Source organism: Cupressus sempervirens, chromosome 9 (assembly GCF_028749045.1).
Source record: "Cupressus sempervirens isolate cs-2001-9-10 chromosome 9, ASM2874904v1, whole genome shotgun sequence".
Taxonomy (NCBI): Eukaryota; Viridiplantae; Streptophyta; class Pinopsida; order Cupressales; family Cupressaceae; genus Cupressus; species Cupressus sempervirens.
Window position 1 is genome coordinate 126,653,607 of NC_143126.1, and position 19,349 is coordinate 126,672,955.

Consider the following 19,349-nt stretch of genomic DNA (forward strand, 5'->3'; position numbering starts at 1 on the left):
TATTGCTTTGAGAAATGAATGAAGTGCGTGCAAGTGTTTGAATCTGAACATAGAGAATGAAGAAATCAAATGATGGGATTAAAATGGTGTTTTAAAATGTGAAGACGATGAACATAAGTGCAGATAGAGTTTTCTTCTGTGATAGATAGTGGAAAGGCAGACAAGGATGTTCTGAATGAGCAACTAATGTGACATTAACAATGTCATGAACTGAACAAAGGCTGCTATTCTGAGATTCTGATGAAGTTTGAAAAGGAGAAGTTCTGAGAAAAACGTGTGTAGCAGGTTTTACCATATACTGTCAAAGTCTCTGCTGATACAGAGTTCTTTGAAGAGGCAGTCAATGCCATGGCCACTGTTAGTTGTAATTAAAAGTCATTTTCTTATTGTAGCAGCGAGTTGCATATGTATTGGTTGATGCCATACAATTAGTAAGAGTTGCAGCTCTTGAAAGGTTGGAGCCTAAAATTGCTTTGTGAAGGTTGAAGCCTAGATGTACTGGGTTGAAGCCCATTTTTGGAGATTAGTGATACTGTTGTTTTTTACCCTTGGGATTTCCACGAGACAACTTTGGTGTCCTTGTTTTTGCTGCGTGAGATTTCTGTTTTCACTTGGGTTACCTTTGCTTTAAAATTTCAAAATACCGATTGACCTCCTCCCCCTCTCAGTATTTTTTGTTTTTCAGAATTTAGTTGGAGGTTCGAGCAAGGAACCAAGTCTAAAGGTGCTCGACTTCGCAAATGCTTCAACAGGTTGAGTATTTGCGAAGAAGTTGCCTTTTCTCAATTTACCAGCCTTTTGGAATGACTCCTTGTTGTGCAAGAGTTTGAATTCAAGAATGGGCATATTGCAGAAGGCTAGATAACAGCAAAAGTAGATTCAAATATTATATAGAAGCTGAAGGTTGAGCAATGGTGGAATGAAAGCTAGAAGGCCATACAGTAGAATTAGGTAATCAATGCATTCATCAGAATTTTAAATCAGCAACCAAGCAATCTCATCTATAATTGTTTGAAAATCTTCTCATAACATTATACTTCATTTTTGTTGGAGCTTGCTCAAGTGGACCAGTAAACTCATTGCTATAGACATACAAGTGCAGAGTGCCCCAAATCAGAAGCAACACCGTCTTACTATAATCTTTAGACATAAAAGCAGTCATTCAGATCTGAATAACTCAAAGGATATCATTCACATACATTGAATATATTGTGGGTAGGCACATTGATATTGATCTTGGATAATCTAATATTCATAAGGAAATTTAGATTATACAGGTCTGTATAAAATATAATTCTTACACAGACTTAAGGCAACTAACTTGTATTCGCTAGTGCTTAGAGGAAGGAATCTCGAAGGACTAGAAAGGGTGAATTACATCGACATTAATGCAAACTTAATTTTCAGATCTGCATGTAATTTTAATTTTTCATGGTATGATTGTCCAAGCATTGCACCTCATCCTGCTATTGGTTTGTTCTATAGACATTGGATCTCACAACATCTGGTATTTAACCCGTCCCCTTTCCAACAATATCTTCAATTCACACCTTCTCTTCTGCTAACATTTTGGTTACATTGCCATGACCTTGATGAGAGGCAGTTAGAAATGATTTAAAATCAAAATTATATATAGAAAAGAAACAAGCTTGATGTTTTATCGTAAAATACATTTTTCTTATCCCATGAGAGGGTCTAGGTTCCTGGGGGATGCTAAATGGATGAGGGGGTCTTGAAAATGGCCAGGGACATATAAATGAATAATGAAAGTCCAAATAAAAAGCATCAATGGAAAATTGAGATATTTAGAAATATAGAGATTTTGGAAGCGATTAAGATGGCTATAGAAATGAACATGGAGGAAAAGGGATTGAAATAAGTTCTGGAAGAAGGAGAAAGATACGGTGAAAGAGAGAGTAAAAAAGGGCAGGGAAATCAATTTAGAATGCTATGCTACGCGGGTTGTTGCGTAGAGCATGGAGGGTAATAACAATTGTAAGAACCGGCCACTACCAGGACAATTGATTATAGTTGAGTTTGCTAAGAGGGTTTCTTTTGAGAATGAGAATTTTGTGAATGTGGAGAATAATGAGATTCCACAAATACAGAGATTGATGATAATTAAGTTGCTCAAAGATACTTTTGAGCAATCAAACAACCATCTTGATGTAGCAAATGATGATCTTATTAGATTAACAACACAAATTATTGAATAAAAGGTCATTCAAGTATTCTACTTCGTCAAGATATGGAAGTACATGTGATCCATGCTATGAAATATTGACTAACCAATCATTTTGTGGACCTAAATCGCCAAACACTAAGGCTGTAATTAATGATGATTTTTTGGGAATTAAAAGAAAAAAGAAAGGATGTGGAAAAAGAACTAAAATCATGTCTACCAATCTAGCCAGTGACATAATTAAGACATTTGAGGAAGGATAAGAGAATCCTCTATTATTGGATAAAATGATTTTATCTAGTGAAATTTTATCTCCTAAATTTAAATTACACCATAAAAAGGTGAATGTCTTGGACCACGATCCTCTCCTTGTATTTCATAAGGAAATATATGTTTCCAAGGATAAATGCACTGAATATATCTAAATAGAAGACAAAGTGAAAAGAGAAGAATTTATTGTCAAGTGAAGAGGTATTAGGTTGATATCTTTCAGAGATATGGCTCTCAAATGGTACATAAAGGCATGTCCAAATTGTGATAGCGAATTGGATGAACATGAAGAGCAATTCTTGATCAACATTTTGTTGCTGAAAATCCCTTTAGAGAGTGTGAGGAAGATGAGGGAAATGTTGTAGAAAGATAGAGTCAATAAATGGCTTTGTTTAGTGGTTCTTAGGGAATGTAAAGAAATTGGAGGAGCTTTTTATAGAGATACAAAAGGTATTATCGTTTTTGTTTGGATTGCTACCAATAATTACAATATCACCATACAAAAGATTTCTTGAGAAATGTAAAAGAGTTCTTGAGCAGCACAAGCTTCGAGGGAGAATGAGAAAGAATAAAATTATCGAAAAGGTACAGCGTGATTTGGAGAGCAATTGAAGATTAAGCAAGGGATTTTTGCTGGAGGAGAAAACAAGCAAGACATAACCTTTGGCAAAAGAAAGAAGATTTGTTGTCCTTATTGTTTAGATGAACACTTGAGAGCTAATTTCTCAATTGAAGAAGGGAGAAGATGTGTTGTGGTAGTAAGGCAGAGTGTCCAAGGAGGTTAATGAATGGAATACTTGTGAGACTGATGGATGCTATTCAATATTGTTCTAGTCAAGAGATGAAGATGAGGGTAAACCTAGGTGGAATTAAAGATTTGAAAAAATGAATATTTCCACTATAACTTCGATCTCCTCATTTGTAGTAGCTCTCCACTTGGTGGCACATTCAGCTTTACAAGCCTTCTAAAACAAATTGGGTTCACCAACATTAGTTATTTATGCTTAAGTAGATTACAAGTAGGAGAGTATGTTATAGGTTGTGGATCTTCTTACAAGGGATGATATTTCACCTTGTAGCTCATTCGGTTGTCAATCTTGTTGTCTATTTAGCACATCTAGATAACCTTCTCATTTTCCCACCTCTATAGGAATAACCACTGTATCTTGTTATTCACCTTTTTGCATTGGTTTTTCTTTAAAACACATATCTCGGCTAAGTATAACTTTGTGGGCAGTGGTATCCCACAACTTGTGGCTACTTGTACGTAGCCAAAGAAATTACATTTCATGGTCTTGTTCAACTTTTTCTATTTTTTCTAGGAATATGGGTTTAAGTATCATAATAAACAACATAGAGAAATGAATAATCAATAGGTTATCTTTCCATACTTTTGCAGAGATTTTATCATCAAGAGCTGTGGTGGGTGACCTATTGATCAAGAAACAAGCCATAGCAACAACCTCACCCCATAATTTCAGCTCCAAACCAGTAGTGCTCAACAAGCATCCATTTTTGTACAGATCACGTGTTCGATAATAACATTATGTTGTGGAGTCCTAGCAATCATCAATTGCCTTGCTATTCCATGCTCATTAAGAATTGGTTGAATTCTCATGAACAAAGTTCACCTCCATTATCTCTGTTCATAGACATTTTATAGTCTTACGGTTACCCATCTGATTCTCTACCAGAGCCTTGAACTTTTTAAAATAAGAGACCTCTTCAGGGTTTTTGTTGAGAAGTTAAATCGACACCATACAGGAACAATCATCTATAAAAGAGACAAAATATGATGAACTCCCAATAAATATTGCAGGAGCTTCCCAAGTGGCTGAATGAATCAAATCTAAAACTTTTTACTTCTGGTAGTACATCTAGAAAAAGTTAGCCTATTCTGCTTTCCAAGCAAACAATGTTCGTATAAACTTAAATCTTTAGATTTTGCACCTCGGAGAAGATTTCTATCTAGTAGTATCTTGAGTGCATGTTCACCCATGTTCACCCCAGTGGCCTAGCCTTTGATGCTAGGATGATAATGAGTCCATTTGTGCATCAGATACCATTGCAGCCTCTCTAATATTACTTTCTCTAACCAACTTATAGAGCTTGGCAACGTTTTCTCCCTTTAGAACAATTTTGTCTCGAATGGTTTTTCAACTTTTTTAGTGCTTCTTTGCTTGCTTTGGGCAGCCTGCAATCCTTTATGAAATGTCCATTTTTGCCAAAGTTCTAGAATAATAACTTTTTCTGTCCCTCGGATTTGGACCTGGTTTGTCCATGCTTGACTCTTTCCTAAGTTTTGTCTCTTGCAACTAAGACTTCATTTGAAGAGGATCCTTGAGATGTCTTACACCTTTAGTCTTCATATAGATTTGTGAGCTTATTCTCCAAGTCATGAGCTGATTTCTCCTTTTGCAACATTGAACAAAACCTACATTGCGTGAGTATGTGTTCCCACACCCCTGGGGCACATACCTATGTACCCAAGTATTAGGTACTTAGTGGAGAGCATAATATAAGGATCTTGATTAAGATTTCTGATTTTAGTTTCGGTTTTTTCATTTTGTTTGCATATAAGCTTCTTGTTTATTAACCTTAATTCAATATGTAATCAGGTTGAACTTTGATACAATACTGATTAAGAGTAAACTTTATCATGTTTCGAGTCAGAAGGTTATCATTTGCAATATGTCTTGTTATATGATTTATGATCTTCTTGTTTGTGTTTAAAAGTTTTCCTTCTCTGTTATGCATCTAAACATTTTAGCATATGTTATTGATATATTATTACAGAATATTGCAAATCTGTAATTGAAAACAATAAATTACATCTGCAAATGTTAACAGTGTTCTCGTTTTGAAAAACCATTATCATGGTTCATATCTTCAGATTATGTATAAGTATTAAATGTATTAAAAAACATTGTTGTACCCAAGTACCCCATCCCCGAGTTTGAAAAATAGCTGTACTCGTACCTGTACACTTAGTACTCAAATACCTCTGTCCCTGTGCAACCTTGAACAGAACTAAATCTGGTAGAGATAATTGGATTGACGCTCTAGGTCGATGCTGTTCTCTTCATTCTATTTTGCTAGTGTCATGGCTGTAGGTTTCGATGCAACTTCTTTGATAGCTTGGTCAAATCCATCTTTCACCAGCAAAGCTTGAATCTTTAGTTTCCTTGGAGCAAAATTGGAGCCACCAAACTTATGCACCTCATATTTGGCAACAATTCTAAATTTTCTTTAAAAAAAGCTCACTTTGATACCGGATGTCGAGAAAATTAATAGTGTTGAACCATGTAGAGAAGAACATTAAAACATTATGTAATGCCCCACCAAGGAACCCTTGGTACAAAGGGATTAAATATGTACTAAATGATTTTTTTTGAAACATGGAATAAACACCATGTAACAATGTGCATCACATAACCCAAAAATAAGCAAGATACAATAGGCAAGTGAACCGAGACAACCAAGTATTCACAATCATTGCATGGTCATACACAAGCGAAATACTTCACAAGCACTTCCAAAGGTGCCAAGACAACCAAGTTACATACTTGGAGAGGTTGAGTTGATGAAAACCCACAAAATAAACAAAGAGGAGAGTAATCCATTCTCAAAATCCTTTTAATTGAGGTTCATTTTAACCTCAAAGTAAATGTTCCTAACATGGTTAGACATATATGTTTTTTTTCTAACCAACCACAAGTATAAACAAACAGACAAACAAAGATACTCAAACGATTGTGCAGCAGTGAAAGACTTAAGATTACAATCAAATCGCCACGTGAGAATCATGCCGATTCAATATATTTGGCTAAGTCTGGAATTTCTTAAAAAGTTTCAAAATCCAGAATCTTTATTTTAACTCTTATGAAGTTTGAAACCACTCTTCAACATTGTGAAAGTATTATATAAAATCCAACTTAAAGTATACAAAAATTATACTTAAATGTTACATTTTATTACCATTGTAGTTTAAAAATGGGATTGAGAACACTTGAAAGGCATCGAAGAACCAACATAGAGATATCCCAAGAGCATAAACATATGTGCAACTTCAAAAGTTAATTGAGAAGCCAATCTAGGCACAAATGCTAAAAGCAGGTGGAAAATATCATAAGCATCCACAAGCTAGAAAAGCATGAATTGAGTATCCATTCTATTTTGCTACCGCCATGGTTGTAGGTTTCGTTGCTTCCTCTTTGAGAGTTTGGTTAATCCATCCTTTACCAACAAAGCTTAAATTTTTAGTTTCCTTTATATTTTGCTGACTTGGTTATACCAGGGAATATCAGATAGCATATATCGAGGCCATAATCACTCAATTGCATCAATAGTAACATAATATTCAATAGTATAAAGGAAACTGAGTTACAAATCAAAACATTAGAGCTTAACCATATACATAAATCAAAGTTTGAGATGATGAATTGAGCCCTCTTTGCTTAGAATCTTTGTATCTGGAAGAGTCTACCATATGTATACCATTTCCCAATAATGGTAAAATGCAACAACACCCTACTATTTGGAACCCTCTGGCCCACCCCACCATACTTGTGGAGCTAGTTACTTGACCACTAACAGAAGGCAACACTCAAGCCAAGAGTGGCTAAGATACACACCAAACAAATATATAATCTCGGGGATGAGACAAAGGTCCAATGCAATCCTTAAAGTCGCAAAACAAAAAGATACATAGAGAACACTCAACATGAGAACTAACATCCAAGTACAACGAATATGGCATGCAACTACAATACACTAGGGTACTACTTACTACTATAGGATCTAGTCGCAAGAGTACCGACCATAGGGAGTATCCATACTCAAATGGGCCATGTGTGACTTCTAGGGACTCCATACTTGCATGGGTCAAGTTTGACATCCGGGGACTCAAGTACCATCTAGCACCCACACAAGTCACTCAGACATCCAGGGATTTAATGGTTTCCACTTTTGACATGAGTCAATTTTGACATCGAGGGATTTAAATTATCTTGAGTAGTGTTTAAACCCAATTTGTTTTTATTAATGTTTTCACTTGTTAAGCAAACTCCTTGATGCATCCACTACAACCACTTCTAGGTCAAGGTCTATGTAAGGAGCTACTCCTCATGCCTACTCAACATATCTAGTCCTATGGCTTAACATCACATGACAAAGACCAACAAGAAACTTGTCCATAAGAAATAGGGACTCTGTCCACTTGGTCTACATGAGGGTATGGACCAAGGATTCTTCATTTGGGTACTTGAGGACACACAAAGTGCATCTTCAACATGGTCTAAACTAAGGAGGAAAAATATCAAAAGTATCCACAAGCAAGAAAAGCATGAATAGTGTATTAAACCAAGAGTATGGGTCACTCGGGCCTCTGCATAGGAGCATAGCGGAACTATATGTGTGGATGTTGTCTCAACTCTTGCATCCGCATGACATGGTAGCGCCCCTCAAGCATGTAAGTTGCTACTATGAAATGAAAAACAACAATAATTAAGGCAATAATGAGAGGTTAGATCAACTCCCAGAAAATTGAAGGCAAGAAGTCGAGCAAACACAAGAATAAGCCAAATAACAAGTTGCTCTATTGATCACTTTGCCAAGAGCATGGATTCCCATGGAATCCATCAATTATCTTGTTAGAACATAAGAAAGGCTCAAAATGCCCAAAAGCAACAAAATACCCGAATTTCAACAAAATCTGACAAAGTGTAGAAAACATTATTTTAACATAAAATGAGTAAGTTTGGATTGGGATATCTAATATCCAGAATGTCCTCAATACATTCCGATTCCATAATCCCAATCCATCACACCAAACACAATGGCATATAAGTTCTAGACAACATGCTCGAAAATCAAACAAGTTCTAGACAACATGCAATACAAGATAGTCTAGAAATGCTCGAAAATCAAACATCTTATAGACTCATGATATTAAAACCCATTTGCGTGTAAGCACCCAACATCACATTTCTACAATAAAATCTCAACTCTAGGCATACACGAAAATTTGAACAGTATAACACTTCAAAAATCCCATTTCACCAAATCGAAAATGTACAAATGCTCAGACATACCCAATCGGGTAACGAAGTCAAGAAACATTGTGAGGGAATACTAATTCTCAACTCAACTATTGCAACCATTTCAGCCATTTAAACAAAGTAAAACAAGACAACAAGATGCCCTACCTCACCCAAAGTCAAGAAAGGCTAAAAAGATGAGCAAAATCCAAGACTTGAGAAAAATGAATTAAGATCTTCCACAAAGCAAAACAATCTTGAAATGAATCCAACAAGCCGCACCTTGTGAAGATTTGATGCTCGAGTCCCAACACAACTAGCGAAAGACTGGTTTTCTCCCATCAAGTGTGGAGCAAAATTTAAATTCTATAAAAACCAACAATGAGAAGTGAGGGAAAAACACTCCCTTTTTCAACATATAGGCATTGTCAAAAATCATTTTAAATTAAGTTACTTAGATTTTTTAAGTGAACAATTAAATTTTCCCCCAAAATTAAATAAATCAATTCTAATAAAATGGAATCCATCTATGACAGATTAGCCACTAAATAAAATATTAAATTCCCCAAACACTAAAAATCAACATTTATTTAATCCTTATCTGCGATAGCTGTGGAGCTCTAAATCTACATACACGCTCATGGTTCTAACACAATGCATATGAAATTCGGATTTGCCAACATACATTGGAGGGAATAATATTATCATTAAGGATATTGACAAAATAACAAAAGGCCGTTGAAACTATCTCCTCTTCACACTCATGGTTCTAACACAATGCATATGAAATTCGGATTTGCCAACATAAATTGAAGGGAATAATATATCATTAAGGATATTGACAAAATAACGAAAGGCCGTTGAAACTATCTCCTATTACATTGTCGGGTATCTAGACACTCAAATCTTGCAACTCAAGTGGAATGTGTTTAGTACCTGTTTACTGAAACATAAGCATTAAGTGCAGCCACTCACAATATAAATTGTGGAAGCACATAAAAAAATATGATAGCAAACAACAAAGGAGAACAATACATGAAGTATATCTCACGAATGAGTGATTGCGACTTTGACTCACTCGTACAAACACAGCAGGCACAATACACAACAATTCTGTGAACATAGCAGTGAACATTGACTCATTTAAATAACATTGCATTGACATTCACCATTTCATTTAAACATGAAAACATCAAATAATCTTTTCTAGCAATATGAGCATATATTAGTGCAGATCCCCAACAAAGTACCCAACAACATATAAGGCACATTATATCAGGGAATCCAATAAAATCATCTTGACATATTAGTACAATATTCTTGAATTCAAAATACACCAAATATTATCATAAAACATCATCACACATGTATGATCAGAATAGTATTCACAGCATAATCTAACATTCAAATCAGCAATGATACAATAACCAAAAGAAAGTATAATAATCAAATGCATCACACAGTGCAACCACTGAGCACATCACATGGATAACATCATGATACAATCATAATCTAATAACCACTGGCACACACATCATTGGAACTATCAATCTCATCATAAGCCACATACCATCATGACCATGATACTAATATTAAAGTGGGGTTGCCATTGCACCAAAAGACCGACCAATCTCTCAATGCCCGATACAACCACTCAACTTATAGTACGCAAGAGGCGGTTAAGCCCTTGTCATGAATCCCGAGGGGAGCGCTGAATAAATTTCTAACAATCTCCCCCTTAGCGTTACCCGAGGGTTTGAGGATTCAAACCTAGCTTTGATACCTCTTTTTAGAGTGGGGTTGCCATTGCACCAGAAGACTGATCTTTCAATGCCTGATACACCCACTCAGCTTATGGTACATAGGAGGCGGTTAAGCCTTTGTCACAAATCCCAAGGGGAGCACTGAACAAATTTCTAACAACTAATCTTGGAATGAGCATAAGAATAAATTAGATTGGGTGCATCTCATAATGCTTGTATAAAATCATAACACAGGACTAGTCACTGAATGATAAGATCAGCTCAACTAGTCACATAGGAGCAACAATAAGCATCTAGAGCCAAAGCAAGGCATTGCTAGATGTCTCATTGAACTACACATAAGCACACATAAAGTCGAAGGCACATCCAAGATGTCATGCAAAAATACAGACAGGAGAGGCATTATAGATTGACACACAAATTTACATGGAAAAACGTGATAAAAGTATTCCGGGGAAAACCACAGGAAAATATATTTTGTAATATTGTTCAATAATTTTTCATAATTACAATATTTTTAAAGTATACAAAGTACAAAGTTCTAATCGAAGAAATTTTTTCTGAAAATATAAAGTGTGACTTGTATAACTACATGTTTAACATATGCTAATTATTTAAAAAATTTATAGTCTTTGGTAATTTTTCTGCTTCTAGTGGACACCTAATGTCTAATGCCTTTTGTTTGGCAAGTGGGCAACAACCAGCTCCCCTGCAACCTTGGCCATCAGCCTTCGGTTTGAAGCTGCATCTCAAGGACAACTTTGCCAGGCACAAACCTAGTGCTACTTGATTGGGCCAAGAATTTCTTAATCATTTGCCTTGCCAATGACCATCATGTGGTTAAGTTCCCAATTTTATCTCTTCGTTATTGTTTATTTTCTCCAACTTCCTGTATCTGTTTCTCATCTTGTATCTTCTCTAAATTTTTTATTGGTTTTATTTGTAGTACTTAAGTCTCCTTGTTGCCATAGTTGTGGCATTTCTTCTTTCATGCATCGTAGCCTCCTTGTGTAGCCTTTAGTCTATTTTTAGCTTAGTATTGTAGCATGCCTTTGCACCTTAGCTTTATATCATACCTTTACCTTTAGCTTTTCTGTTTGTGTGAGAGATAATTTCTAGCTTGCATTTGGACCAGTTTTTCTTTTATTATTTTGCCCATCACATGAGAAATTCTTTGGTGATGTCTAACATGCATTCTGAAATGACTTTTTTCTTTTTCTTATATGAAGCCATTGCACACATTTATGATATCTATAACAGCATTGTAAGTAAAAATAATGATATATACAATAACATTGTCAGTTCTAGTGCTATGAATAGTCATCAAAAGGGTTGTAATTATGGAAGGTTGTCACCCTTCCAAGGGGTAGAAAAGATGAAGGTGATGGGAATTAGTGTTTATAGGTGACACAAATAAGAGTAAATCTGGGTGGTGATTAATAAGTGTCATAATAATATTAAGCTCTTAAACAACTTATTTATTATTAGTCATATATTTTGTTTAATAGGTTATTTTATTAGTGGTCGTATGTAAACAACTCAGTCTATTTAGAAATGTTGTTTCCTATAAAATAGGATTTAAGAATCCTATAATATTTAAGTGTACTGAATGAAAAATGTGAAGCACAACATTATTTTATACAAAATTATTCTGTTTCTTCTGTCCTATTTTTTCTCATGGTATTAGAGAGAAGTTGTTCTCTGCGTCTGTAGTACGAATTCATGAAATTTTTGTTAGCTGATACAGATTGGGCGTATAGCAGTGACTACAATCTAATAAAAGGTGGATATAATATTCATTGACGGCTTTATTATCTTCATTGTTGACAGTTGCATTTCTTCACTTAATGTAGTTGGTTTCCTTGGACTAAAGCGGACTTGTGTTGGAAGAGTTCTCCATTTCTTCAGCTCATATTGAGCAGCACATTGTCTTTTTCATTTATATGTGCTCTTTGCATCACAGATGGTCAAAACAAAGTTGAAAATAACTATTATTGTCACCATTGGTTGGCATTTGTTTATGATGCGCTCTGTTTTAACTTGTATTGATCTTCATTTCTCCTTGCTCAGCATGCATTTTGAATTTAGTGAATGACAAAGTAAGCTGATATTCTTGATTTGGCAAATTTGCTTGCTGTCCACTACAACCCTCATATTTCAGCTCAAATAGTGCATGCTTATGAATGTCTCTGTATACGTTAGCAACATCCAAGTCTTGGCATACAAGAGAGTTTTGTTCCTAAGAGTTATCAAGTGGGAGATTGGAGAGGGTTCGTATATAATATTGCAAGAGGAAGTTGATACAATATTGAAGATGCATCATTCATTTTTTAGCATCTAACAAGTTGCGAGTATCGGAGGTGGTGTCTAGCGATCTCAATGAAGGAAATCTCGGATTGCTCACGTATGATATGATCCCACAAGTCCAGACCATGCTCATTGCTACAACCTTCCTAGGAGTCTTTGTCTTTGTTATCTTCTTGAATTGTGAGAAAATCAATTTATTGCCTGGTCAATATAGGGAGTGTGGATTCATCATGAACTCAAGTTTTTGAGATTGTGTGGTTAAAAATTGCTGAGGTTTAGGAATTGATTATTATTTAGGTAATTTTATAGTTAATTATTGTATTAGTCTTTTTCTATTTAGTTGTTTTATTATTTTAGAATTTAATGTTAAGTTGCCTAATATTGAGTCACGTTATTCAATTTACTTTTCAAAATCTACCTTCATAGATTGGAATTCAAATTGATATTATTATTGGTTTCGAGACATCATTTTTAAAATCTCCTTTGTGAAGGTTCTCTTGAAACAGTTTTCTGACCTACGAATCATGACTTGGATGCATTTTCAGATCATAGTTGTCCATTGGGGAGGGTTTTAGTCCCCTGAAACTCAGTAACTTAAAAGGTGTGGGGGTTTCTTCCTTCCGTCCTCTTTACGATAATATTTACCCCTTAATGCCAACAATCCCTTCTAGTTTTGGAGAACCACATCATGCTTGAGTTCTTCTGGAACTCCTTGAGTGAGATTATAAATTGACGGTGCTTCGAATTTAGAGTTGTCAAACTAATGTAGGTATTCAACATTAATGACCAAACATAATCTTGCCATAGTGTACTTTTACTGACCTGCTCCAGAATGACAAAGCTTCCATATCCCGGAGGTTTCAACTTGTGTGCTTGCCCTTGGAGCTTATGCTTTCTCAAGTACAACCAATCTTTGCCTTCCACGTTGAACTTGTGTCTTGTGTGGTGCCGATAATAGCTTTTGATTTTTCTTTTCTCTCTTTCAATTTGTCTTGTACCTATAGATGTATTTGGTGGATATAATCAATGAACTTTCCAGTCTTTGCAGCCTTTGATTCAATGCTTTCTTTACTCCTCCTTAATGTGCTGGAACAACATCAAATGGGTTTGGAGGCAAGTTACTGAAGCATGTCTTGAAAGAAGAAAAAATTGTTGAGGGCATATACAATGTGATTAAAGTACTGTTGGAGATATGTATGTTGTTCTATCATTCTAATTATATCCAGGTGACAACTGGAACAAAGTCCTAATAATCTTGGTTTGCCCATCCGTTTGCTAATGAAATGCATTGGACCTTTTCAATTAAATATCTATTTTTCTCTCAAAAGGTACTCCAAAATTTAACAATTTGGAAACCTGATCTGACACATTAATCTTAGGCAAACCAAAATATATGTAAATATTTGAGAAGAATAAATGAACTGCGTCCTTATCAGTGGGCATTTTCTTGCATAGGATTTTGGACGACATCTTGCCAAATCTGTTAGCTGCTACAAAGAGATTGGCATGTTTTACATTGATGAGATGTCACCATTAGTGGATTGTTACAATCCTAACTTATGACTCAGTAGATATAGAGTCAACAGTTGTTGGAAAGAAAGCACGAGCAAACAACTGAAATCTTATAAAAAACAATGTGTAATAATAATTTTTTCTTGAAAGGCATTGTGGGCAAAAAATACCTAAAACCATGAAATTGATTGCTTCCCGTCTTTCTTTCAAGTACAATCACAAAGATCTCAATTGAAGCGCGCTTACAACATCAACCACAAATATGCAAATCAATTCACTGTCTTTTCATCCTTAATACCTTGTTTACAATGATCTACAACTTCTCTTAGCAAATGAAGCTGGTTACATCCTTTCATGCACTATAGGGTCTCCGATTGTCAGGGGTTTAGGAAAGACTACTGCTGTTCAGGACATAGTTGTTGCTACTATATATGGAATGACTGTGAAAGCCACCACTGTCCCAAGTGTAGCTGCCACTGTCATAAGTAGGAATTTTGGTCTGACGATTGTGAATACTTGACTAATACCTATTTCACGATACATGCATGATCTATGAAGTTTATAGAGGATAGCATATTGGTTTTAAGAATGATGCTATGTTATCTCTGAAACTATTAAGGTCCTCAATCTCATTGGTCTCAGATATTAGTCAGGGTCCATTGAGTGGTTCTGTATCACTCTTCTGTCTCCCATTTGGTTAAGAGTTGAGCCCCTGTATTCTCAACCTCTTCCAGCCATTGACTGCTCTCTGCATAAGTCGAGCCTTGATGTTAGATAAGGGCTGTCATGCTCCCCATACCATACTGCGTTGAATGGATCTTAGTTGGGTGTTGAATGGTGGATCTTAGTTTTGTTGTTGTAGAGAGATGTTTTCTTGATTATTACCAATAAATTGGATCCTTCTAGATAGCTTTTACAAAGTGAGTTTCAACTAGACAGCTAAGAAAAATGCAAGGAGTGCTGGAAATGGAGGAATCTCTAGGAATCACCGAGACCAGTTTGATCATCTAGTGGTTGTGTCGGGCATTGATAGGTCGATCATTTCATGCAATGACAACCACACTTGTGACAATAGCTGCAGGTTGTTAGGTAAGGTAGTTTATGTAAACACGACGTCTGTACGTTCTCCATGTCGTGACCTTTGACCTCCCAATATAAACGAGGATGTATCTCTTCCAGAGTAGCATTATGTTTTCAGGATAGTGGCACTCTTTACATGAGAGACTATTTAATGGAAATGTATCTTAACAAGTGCGGGAGTAACAAATGTCACCTCTATTTGTATGCGGTGAAAAATCATAGCAGCTTTAATAATAATCTCTGAAAGAAGATGCCAATTAGCTGCCAAGCCACTACTCATTTGTCCAGTTAACCATCTGGAATCATAAAACCTTGAAGCAAGTGTCTGGAATCATAAAACCTTGAAGCAAGTGTTTTGTCAGTAGGGAAATGAGATGTATTGACTGTAAAGATCTTCCATATATGAAAAGGGTTTTAAGAATTGAAATTCTATACAGACAAAATGTTTACACCTCAAATTTCGTGCCAGATCTGCAAAGGGAGTAATTATTGTTCTTAGATCATTTTGATTGGAAAAATTGTGCACCTCTAACTTTAATTTGTAGAAGTTGCAGTACAAGGAAACAAAGTGTGCTTACAAGGAATTATCTGGCATTTGGAACCAAACAAGGTCAAGAACTTTTATAATCATTAAAGAAGTGCATTAAGGGGCACAATTACATATGAGGGAAGCTGAAATACTTAATCCATATAAGAGCTGAAGGAAGATGTGAAGAAAATATTGGAGACAATTTTGAGCCGAAGTCCACAAAGTTTGAGGCATATGGGCATCCACATCACCTTGAGAGGAAAGAATTGTTGGATAAAGAATTGTTGCACTATTGTCTGTAGCAGTGATGTGGTTTTCGTATACATGAATATAAATGAGTACTAGATAACAAATTTATTAAAGTTCATGGTTATAATATCTGGTTTTATCTAGCACCTCAATTGAATAATTAGTGCTTTGATATTTCCTTGGGTTGACCTCTTAAGATGTATCTAGGTTGACCTTGAAGAACCTGCTTTAGGGATGTTTGGATTGAATAGCCTTGAAAAGGATAGTGGAAGATACAGAAAGAAAAGGGATAGAAAACATCGCTATGTCCTGATATGTTTTGAAATATAGTAAACTGTACCCAATATTATTATATCATACATGTTGGGGCTATGAAAATGACTGACTTTTGTCTTTGACATATCATTAAGTCAAGGCTATTTACATGGAATATAAAAATAGTGTTGGCATAGTGTGATACTTCATTTTATTGTATTTTAATGGTGTAGTTTCCCATGAACTATGCTTTCTGGATTAACCCTTCCTTAGGGATGATGTGTGCCATTGAATATATGGGTTTATCAGTACCCTTTCACATCTCACACCACTGTAATAGTAGAGCTTTTGTGTTCGATTAGCTTTCTTCTTTACATGTTTTGAAGATTCAACAGCTTTTCATCTGACCATTACAGGTTGCAGGTTGCTTTGCAACCACAAGCAACCGGTGAGGATGTCGAGATATGCATATAGAAGCTTTTGTTGATTGTGCATATAGAAGCTTTTGTTGATTGTTAAGAATGACTCCATGTTGCTAACAACAAATTCAAGCTCAGTTCTAGAGGATGCTCTTTATCTTGATTATGCAAAGCTTACTGTGTGATGCTGGATGTAATGCAAAAATAGGATAAACGTGTACTTATTTTGAATCTGATGAGGCATAGAAGTACGTGTGATTTTAGTTTCATCCTCTAGGATGTGACTACTTGGTATTCTCATATATGCACATCTATTATAGAAGCTTTTATAGATATTGTTGACTCCTTGTTGGATATACATTCCTGTATCTGATATTTCATAATAGTTTACAACATAGTTGATGATTATTCAATTCTGCCATTGTAATTTTCATTTTTGCATTTTTAAATGATATTTTGGCACAAATATAAAGAGCAACTGTGTACTTGTTAATTGATTTTTTTAAAGTTTCTCATCCATAACTCTTATTTCTGTTAGAAAGAGCAATTCCGTGCTTGTTTCTTTTCAAGTTTCCTATCTATACCTCTCATTGCCATTTTCTATTGGCAGATCCTCAAGCACTGTCTAGAACTCATTCTCGTGCTTAGCTCCCTTTATCCTAATCTTGCCGTAACTGAAGTTATGCAACATATCAAGGAATAAGCCTATCACAAAGTGTGTAAAACACTTACAAAAACAACTGTCAATACACATCTAGTACTAACATTAGGTTATAATATATATACTTTTTCTCTTAGAGAGAGAGTTGGGCTGTCCTATTCTTACCATTCTGCTGCTTGACTTGCATTTATAACAAAGTGTATTAAATAACCTTGTCATTCCTGTGACTCAAATTGTTTCATAGATACTATTATGGTAAGTCCACATGCTTAGGGCTTTATTGTACTATGCTCAGTGATTTTTGTTTCTGTCCTTGAATAACTTTGTGGATGCTCTTTTAAAATATGTTTCATGAATTAGTTTGTATGGTATTAGTTATGCCATTTTTGATTGTGAAGCCTGTTTTTAAGGTCTCAGCCTTTTGTAATAGCATGGTTACATTCAGAGGCACTTGTTATGCCAGTATCATGGACTGTGGAAATATTATGTCTTAGGCTCTTACTTTTCTAAAGATGCTTTTGCGGTGTATCCTGTGACTGATCAATGTCTTAGTTGAAAAATATTGCAGAGAGTAATGAAAGAGAAGAATACATTGGCAGAGAGGCTTAAGAATGCTGAGGTTGCACGTAAAAGATTTGATGAAGAGCTCAAGCGTTTTGCTACAGAAACAACTACTCGAGAAGAAGTCCGACAGTCACTAGAAGATGAAGTTCGACGGCTTCAACAAACAGTTGGACAAACTGAAGGAGGCCTCAGAGAAAAAGAAGAGCAAGTTGTTCGATGCGAAGCATATATAGATGGGATGGAGGCAAAGCTACAGGCCTGCCAGGTATCTAATCCTTGTTTCATGTTCTAAATTTTGCTTAAAATGGGAGTTTGTGAAATTAAAGACTTTATTGTCTGTTTCTGAAGCCTGTGCAAATATGTAGTTTTATGGTTTTGTCATTCTGTATTCTTTATTTATTTTTGCCACACTCCCATTGTTAATGTTGTAGCTTCAGTCGGATTGAATGGACCTAGAGATAATCCTTCTAAGGTGATTGATTAATCATCAATTATACAAACTCACCTACATCTACTTATATGTATATATATATATGTATGTATATATATAGTTATGTTTATATATATTATTATTAATATTGTCTAAACGGTTATTAACTTATAAATTGCCATAGGGACATGTCTCTTCATGAGGCATGTCTACTCCACTTGTATTGATATGCATTCCAATCTGCACTCGGAACACAAATAAATGGCAGTGTTATTACATTTGCAGAAAACAATCCCACTAAAAATAACATTGTATCAGAACAGGCTGTAAATGTATGAGAACATGCTTTTGAGTTAGTAGCAACTTCTTCTGCTGTAAAAAGAAATAAATAAGGACACCAAATCAAATACATGTAAGAAGAACGGGTGAACATATATGAAGCAGATCCATTGAACAAGATTGGAAGGATTACCATTGAAAACGAAAGGCACTCCAAAAAAAAGAATTATAAAAGATATATTACCATCAGATATATAAAAAAAAGAAAGAAAAGAAAGAAAACAAAGAAAAGCACAAATCATAAGAATGCCCAAACAAGAAAACATAAGCCAGTCAAGCAAGAAAACGACGCATCAGAAACATGGTTTTACATTGCTGGAGATTGGTCAAACAATACACGTAATCATTGAGCGAACCCATGCAATCACATGGTGTGTAATAGTGTTGACAAGGTGGAACTATTCATTGAATATGATAGTTTTGAACATCATAAAGGAGGGAATAATCGTGTCGTCGTTGAAAGTATAAGAGTGAACAAGCAGATAAGACAAAGAGACCGAATCCCAGTCATCACCCATGTGTAACAACAACAAAAATGTGGAACACAAACACAGTTCAAGGACAATAGAATAATATTCTGCATACATGATTGAGGGTTGGTGATAAACCTTGGAGACCATGTGTATATACACAACATTCGCTTGTGATATAGGAAGAACTTCGTTCTTATAACACCTGTAACTTAGTTGTGAAGGAAGAATTACGCGGGGATTATAAGTACTCCACCATGTCACCCTCCACAATAAGTGTG

The 19,349-nt window shown here is 35.4% G+C and overlaps 1 protein-coding gene across 1 annotated transcript in view; it reads left to right on the forward strand.

The window, feature by feature from the left end:
* The window catches only part of LOC149537850 (TRAF-like family protein), a 47,880-nt gene that overhangs the window by 14,725 nt on the left and 13,806 nt on the right, over positions 1-19,349 (forward strand). Inside the window, exon 10 of the mRNA XM_089799258.1 lies at positions 17,834-18,094. Within this exon, the coding sequence (XP_089655384.1) occupies positions 17,834-18,094 (261 nt within the window). The remainder of the gene's footprint in view (positions 1-17,833; positions 18,095-19,349) is intronic.